Source organism: Physeter macrocephalus, chromosome 14, assembly GCF_002837175.3.
Source record: "Physeter macrocephalus isolate SW-GA chromosome 14, ASM283717v5, whole genome shotgun sequence".
NCBI lineage: Eukaryota > Metazoa > Chordata > Mammalia > Artiodactyla > Physeteridae > Physeter > Physeter macrocephalus.
The window spans coordinates 67,994,606-68,001,829 of record NC_041227.1 but is presented as its reverse complement, the minus strand read 5'-3'; the positions used below and the strand labels follow the sequence as shown (position 1 = coordinate 68,001,829).

The window sequence follows — 7,224 nt, the reverse complement described above, 5'->3', positions numbered from 1 at the left end:
AGCTGGGGCCAAGGGCAGGGGATTGGAAAATTGAGGCGGGAGGACTCTTGATCCCACCTAGTGAAGGATAAACAAGACTGGGAGATTTCAACAACTGTCTTCTAGACAGCATGTCATAGGGCCACAGTTTCTGGAGAGCCTCTATCTCCCCCGTTTTGTCTACGAGCCCTTCCCCCGTCCCTCAGCACTTATTCTTTAGGCTCTGCCGGCTGGCCCCTCCTTAGGGCTATTTTAGTGCTGCCCAGCGGTGACTTAAGGCTGCAAACCTCTGCTCTAAGGCATTAGATCTCCAAGATCATATCTAGGAAGCAGGGTGAGGGCAAAAGGACCAACTGTCTCCACGAGGCAGCGATGGAAACCAAAGAAGAGCCACAGAGCCAGGAAAACCATCAACACAAGTACTGGTCTTTATTGAGGTGTCAGGGTGCAGTAACACCATGAAGGAGCAGAGCCTGAGGCCTTGAAGAACACAGAGGCGGCAGTTAAGGGTCTCAGACAAGCCTGGGTCTCCCGGCTAGGAGGAAGGCAGCCTGTGATCCGGCGCTCACAAGGACTTCAGGAAGTTCCTATATTTGTCCAGGAAGGAGACAGACAGAGTATCCAGCTCTTGCCGAAGTTCCTGCACAGCCTTGTCCTGCTCTTGCTGCTCTCCCACCATCTGCTGCCTATAATAGTTGATGTAGAAGTTCATCCAGTCATTCACCACAGTCACCATGGCTTCTTCAGGGACAGCAGGATCAGAAAAGACCTGGGGGGAGCGGATTGGGATGGGGGAGGTCAGGATTTGGCAAGGGAGACCACGCTCGGCCATGTGATTCAGGAATAACCACAAACTCTGACATCCTCTTTTCTCTGATTTGTATTACCTGTCTCTGGTTGTTTCCATCAACTCAACCATTACCCTCCCAGCTCCACATTATTCTCCCTTCTCTGTCCTCGCCCACCTCCCAACGCTCCAGGCCTGTCCTATGAAACAGAGCACCAGACTTACCTGCTGATTTAGCAGAATGTTAAATTCCTTTATTCCTGTAGCAATGAGATCCTTATTGGTTTGAAGAAGGGCCATCTGCCTGATTAGAGAAAGAGATGGAATTTAAGTATCTTTTTCTCCCAGGGTATTTCCCCCAATCTCCTCACTCCCCTGAAGCATCCCTGGGGCCCTGCAGGGTCACCTCCCCTCCACCACCTTTCAAACCCTGCCCTGCTCTGAGATCCCATTTCCCCCAGGTTGGCTCACTGTCAGGTCCAACAGTGCTACGTCTAGACGTCTCACCTACACTTTTCAGGGTCTGGATGTCCCTCTGTGCCAAGCTAGATGTAGACAAGGAGTCCAGTGTCAGCCAAAGAGGGAAACGCCCTGCATTTAGGTCCTGAGGGAGGGTGATAGGTCAACCAGGGGAGGAGAAGGAGGGAGAGGCTTCCCTGAAATTAGAGAGATAGCAAAGCCAAGAGAACAGATAAGTGGGGAGACCCAGAAAACCAAACCAGGGATAGAGCCATGCCCTCTCCCCGACATCCCAGAATCCAGGCTCCAAATGCTAACGAAACTAACAGTAACTGTTAGATGCCCTGTTACGAGAAAGGCACTTTTAAAATCATCCTGACAAGTGGTGGCAATTATTCTCCCAATTCATAGGTGATATATTAATAGCAGCTAACATTACAGTCATCATTTGTGCCAGGCACTGTTTCAAGCAAGTATTAAGGTATTTATTCTTGGGAGTTCCCTGGTGGCCTAGTGGTTAGGATTGAGGGCTTTCACTGCCATGACCCGGGTTCAATCCCTGGTCAGGAAACTGAGATCCTGCAAGCCACATGGTGTGGCCAAAATAAATAAATAAATAAGTATTTATTCTTATGAAAACTCTTGTTAGGCAAATTCCAATAATAGTCATATTTTACAGATAAGCCTTCTGTAAGATGGAGGGGACTGGACTCTACTAGGTTGAGTTCCACAGGAATGGAGACACGTGTCTTATTCTCCAACATATCATCGGGTACTTAACAAAGCAAAAATACTTTTTTTCTTTTTTAAAAATATTTTCCTAATGTTTTCCATTTTTAATAGATTTTTTCAAATTTCAAAATCACCATATAATAACTGAAATAAGTGAAACATTATAAAAATTCACACTGAAAAGTGGATCATTTTTGCTCCCTCCCCCGACAAAGTAACCAGCACTCAAGATGTGTGTATTTCCTGTCACATCTTCCTCCATTCAAAAACCAGTTTTCATAGGCACCTATACACTCATGGCTTGTTGCTCTGCTTTTTTGTTTATAGCATTATCTTAATTAATACACAGCAAATTAACGTCCTTTTGGTGTACGATGTTTGGATTTTAATACGTAGATTCATGTAACTACTACCACAATCAGGATACAGAACATTTCCATTGCCTCAAAACTCCTTCGTGCTACCCCACTCTCATCCCTAAATCCTGCCAACCACTGATCTGTTCCCCGTCACTACAGTTCAGTGTTTTTGAGGATGTCCTATGATGGAGTCATAAAACATCTAACCTTTGAGACTGGCTTCTTTCACTCAGAATAATGCCCTTAAGCTCCATCCAAGTTGTTTCAAGTAGCAGTGAGTTGTTCCTTTCCATTGCATCGTATGGATGCACTACAGTTTGTTTATTCATTGACCCACTGGAGGACATCTGGATAGTTTGCAGTTATTGGCAAGTATGAATAGAGCTGCTATAAATATTTGTGTACAGATTTTTGTGTAAACGTGTTTTCATGTATTTAGGGTAGAAAGTATTTGTTACCACTAGGAGAAATAATTGCAATACGACCTGACCAAAAAAATGTATACAGAATTTAAAACAAACTCTTAATAGTTCAATAATAAGACAACCCAGTTTTTTTACATGGTCAAAAGATTGGAACTGGCACTTCACAAAGAAGATATACAAATAGCCAATAAGCACATGAAGAGATGTTCAACATTATTACTCATCAGGAAAATGCAGATGAAAGCTATAATGTGATACCACTACATACCCACTACAGTGACTGCAAGTTAAAAAGACTGACTAAGTGTTGGTAAGGATATAGGACAACTAGAAATTTCATACACTGCCAGTGGGAAGGTAAAATGAAATGTCTGAAAAAACAATTTGGCAATTTCTCATAAAGTTCAACATACACTTACCACATGACCTGGCAATTCCACTCCTAGGTGGAGCCCATACACGTCTACAAAATTACTTACATGCAAATGCAAATGTTCATAGCAGCTTTATTCACAATAACCCAAAACTGGAAACAACCCAAATGTCCAATAAGCAGTGAGTGCATATACAAACTGTGGTATATTCATACAATGGAATACTACTCAGCAATAAAAAGAAACAGACTAATGGTACTCATGACAACATGGAAGAATCTCAAAATCATTATGCTGAGCAAAAGAAGCCAAGCATGAAAGACCATATACATTATAATTCCATTTCTATGAAATTCTAGAATAAGCAAAAATAATCTATAGTGACAGAAAGCACATCAGGGGTTATCTGCAATCAGAATACAAGAGTGGACATTAAAATGCACAGGTGCCCAAGAGAACTTTTTTAGATAATGGGAATACATATCTTGACTATGACAAGCATTCTTTTTTTTTTTTCTTTTTTTTTTTTTTTTTTTTTTTTTTTTTTTTGCGGTACGCAGGCCTCTCACTGTTGTGGCCTCTCCCGTTGCGGAGCACAGGCTCCAGACGCGCAGGCTCCGGACGCGCAGGCTCCGGACGCGCAGGCTCAGCGGCCATGGCTCACGGAACCAGCCGCTCGGCGGCGTGTGGGATCTTCCCGGACCGGGGCACGAACCCGTGTCCCCTGCCTCGGCAGGCGGACTCTCAACCACTGCGCCACCAGGGAAGCCCGACAAGCATTCTTATATACTGTTAGTAGGAGTGTAAATTGGTAAAGCTTTTTAGAGGGACGGTTTGACAATACTTGTTCAAATTAAAATACACATACCCTTCAGCCCAACAATTCTGCTTTGGACTCATTTTAAAGAAATATTCATATTCAATGTACAGAAAGGCCTGTACAAGGAATTTATCATACCTATTTGTAATAATGAAAAAAGCAATATGGGGAATCTTTATAGAAACTATGGCACATTCACACCATGGCATGACATGCAACTATTAAAATAAATGAGGTAGCTACATATGTGCTGATAGGAAAAGATCTCAAAGACAATGTTAAATGAACTATAATTAGAGCAGGCTACCTCAGGCTGCGAGTACAGGAGAGGGGATTAAATGTAAAATCATATTTCTCTCTCTGTCTCTCCGTCTCTGTCTCTGTCTCTCTCTCTCTCATGGTGAACAATGTTTACTTCTGGGCATTGACTGGTATTTGTTGAAAAATGGAAAGAGGGATAAATGTCAAGGGAGAATTTGACCTTCTCCATCTATATTATTGTTTGAATTATTTTACAGCGAGAATGTATCTTTCCATTATTTTTAAAAATACTTAACAAGAATACAAAATAAAAAAGAAAGAAACAAGATGGTATGGTTCTGAAACCATTAGCCTCAAATTGGACACCTGCCTCAGGGCCTAGAAGAGCAGCAGCTTCTCACTAAATATCTGTTGAATGAATAGGAGAATGAATGCTTTTGCCACTTTTCAGCTCTGTCACCTTGATGAAGTCACTTCACACATGCAGACCCCAGTTTCTTTGTTTAAAGGAGGAATGAAATAATACCTATGAGGGTTATTGAGAAAATAAATTCATTCATTCCACAAATAGGTATTTGGCACCTGCCTTGTGCCAGGCCCTGGGAATGCATCAGTGCCAAAGACAAAGTTCCTCTTCTCTGGGAGCTTATGTTCTAGTGGGGGGAGTGAGACGATGAACCGTAAGAGGTGAAGTCTGAAAGACGGAGCAGGGCCCAATCTACAGAGCTTCACGGGCCATGACAAGAAGTTCATGTTTTATTTTCAAATATGAAGGAAAGTCATTGAAGGGTTTGGAGGAGAATATTGCAATCCTCTTCCATAAAAGTAACAGGAAGCTGCTGAAAGGTTTTGAGCTGGGGAGTTTTAAACTGTGTAGGGAGTAGACCATAAGCGGGTAGTTGTGGGAGTGGGGAGATCAGTGAGGACAAAGTCAAGGAGATGAGCAGCTTGGAGTGTTCTGCCCAGTGCTTACTATACTGCTGAATGCAGGCTGCCAAGAAGTCTCACGGGGTAGGGGAAGAGGAAGCATCCCTCATCTCTTTGTCAAGCCACTGATCTGGACACTGGGGTTGCAAAGAAGTGTATGAGTCCTCATCAGGTACTTACAGTCCACTTGGGAAGACAGGACTTAGATACCTAATAAAAGCAAGTACAAACTGGCTCCAGAAAGCATATGCTAAGCGTTAAATAAGTTCTACAGTGAACAAGCGTTGCCATGGTCTCTGAGCAGGGAGAGGTCAATGTGGACAAAGATGGTCAGTAAAGCCTAGAGGGTTGGTAAATAGTGTGACCGTATTTCTCAGTTTGCCCAGGATGGCTCCAGTCTGTTAGCCTGATGTGATTATTAATGGTGCCTCCTTTAAAGACTCTCTCAAAAATCCTGGTTTGGGGAATTCCCTGGCGATCCAGTGGTTAGGACTCGGTGCTTTCACTGCCATGGCGCCGGGTTCAATCAATCCCTGGTCTGGGAACTCAGATCCCGCAAGCCGCGCCGCGCAGCCAAAAAAAAATCCTGGTTTGGACAATATGTCATAGAGTAGTGCTGGTCATGAGGGCCATATGAAGCAAAGGGCTTCACATTTGAATACTTGACATTAACTCCAAATAATGGTTAACACTTAAATAGCATGTACTACGTACCAAACTTAGTTTCAGAGCTTTACACATATGACTCATTTAATCCTCATCCCAACCCTATATGGTAGGTACTAGTATTATTCCCCTTTTACAGGTGAGGAAACTGAAGGACAGAGTGGTGAGAAACTTGCCCAAGGTCTCACAGGTACTAAGTGACAGAACCTGCATCCAAACTAAGGCCCTCTGGTGGAATTCATTCCTGGAGGTTAGTCTCAGTTCAATATACCCACAGAAGCTAACATTTAAAATATGACACGTTTGTATCCCTTCAATTTTTCACTCTCACAGGAACCAAACAAACAAACAAAAAATCAACTGCCCTGGGTCTACCTCAGCCTCAGAGACTCTGTCTAGGTTTTAGGTAAGGTGAGGTGAGGTGAAAGAGCGTTCCAGGCTGAGGTCCAAGAGAAAGATGACAGTTTGCGAGAATCAGAAGTTTCAAGCAGGGAATCAAACTGTGAGGATCCAAGAATGCTGGGCTAAGGAACCAGGATATTTTATTTTCTGAAGAAAGGAGGACGCTTTTAGCAAATTTCTATTTTGAAGGCAGTACGTTGCACTAGATGGGAAGGAGAAAGGGAGAGAGGGAAAGAGAAAAAGAGGTGAGTTTGGAGGGAAACGCTGTCTTTAGACTTTCCGCCCAATTTCATAGACCCTCTCCCCCAATAAACACAGAAGAACTTCTTGCCTATTTCTCCTATTTGCTGACACTATTCACTACAATCCCTTGATTTTCTTGTTCCTCAGATGTTCTTAGGATCCTTTCAGAAATAATACTCTTCCAGTCGGGAAAGGCTGAAGGGCAGAAAATTTCTAGTGGGGGGCCAGAGACGCCCAAAAGGAAAACAAAAACCAAAAAAACCACAAACCAACAAAAAGAGAAGCTTTACAGGGCCTCGGGGATCATCTGGTCCAACTTGTCATCATGCATGCATTCATTCATAAATATTATCTCTTTTACGCACCTACTATGTGTTGGGTACCGGGTTTAGAATAGGAGTAAAATACAGGCCCTGGCCTCACAGCAAAGAAGCCACCCGAGGACCAGAGAGGGACACTGAGTTGCCCAAAGCCACACAGCGAAAAATTCTGTGGCCGCACCGGGTCTCAACACGATTCCCTAGGGACGCCCTCTTCCCTTCTCCCCATAACTGTAAGTCGTGGGTCACAGCAAAGCAGGTACCTTCAGGGCTTGGAGGGCCAAAGGGCTCCCGCGACCCCAGACAAGATGCTACAAAGAACCAGGACCGGGACCAGCCCCGAGGGGTCGAGGCGGGGCCGGGAGGTCGGGAAGGAACCATCTGGCTCCTGGGCTGGCTCAAAGAGTACGCGGAGGCAGGAGGCCCTTTCGCGAAGGAATAATGCTCCTCTGCAGCCGCCGTAGCCGAGC

General features: G+C 44.1%; 1 protein-coding gene across 5 annotated transcripts; it reads right to left on the bottom strand.

Moving 5' to 3' along the window:
* Positions 1–401: 401 nt before the first annotated feature.
* AHSP (alpha hemoglobin stabilizing protein) lies at positions 402–7,187 on the bottom strand. Of its 5 annotated transcripts, none has more exons than XM_028497993.2 (5): positions 7,018–7,187; positions 6,165–6,393; positions 1,278–1,422; positions 992–1,070; positions 402–748 (listed from the first exon to the last, which is right to left on the bottom strand). In XM_028497993.2, exons 4-5 carry the CDS (start codon positions 1,064–1,066, stop codon positions 545–547), a joined length of 279 nt encoding a protein of 92 aa, XP_028353794.1. In that variant the 5' UTR covers positions 1,067–1,070; positions 1,278–1,422; positions 6,165–6,393; positions 7,018–7,187; the 3' UTR covers positions 402–544. The 5 variants fall into 5 exon arrangements, with proteins under 5 accessions (XP_028353794.1, XP_028353793.1, XP_028353795.1 ...); XM_028497992.2 differs by having other exon boundaries at positions 1,274–1,422; positions 7,018–7,186; XM_028497994.2 differs by lacking the exon at positions 1,278–1,422.
* Between the last annotated feature and the right edge of the window lie 37 nt (positions 7,188–7,224).

Excerpts from the sequence above, each read along its gene's own strand:
- AHSP (XM_028497993.2), bottom strand. The coding sequence starts at position 1,066 with ATGGCCCTTCTTCAAACCAATAAGGATCTCATTGCTACAGGAATAAAG. Across the intron at positions 749-991 it reads ACATTCTGCTAAATCAGCAG|GTCTTTTCTGATCCTGCTGT; the intron begins GTAAGTCTGGTG and ends CGCTCCCCCCAG.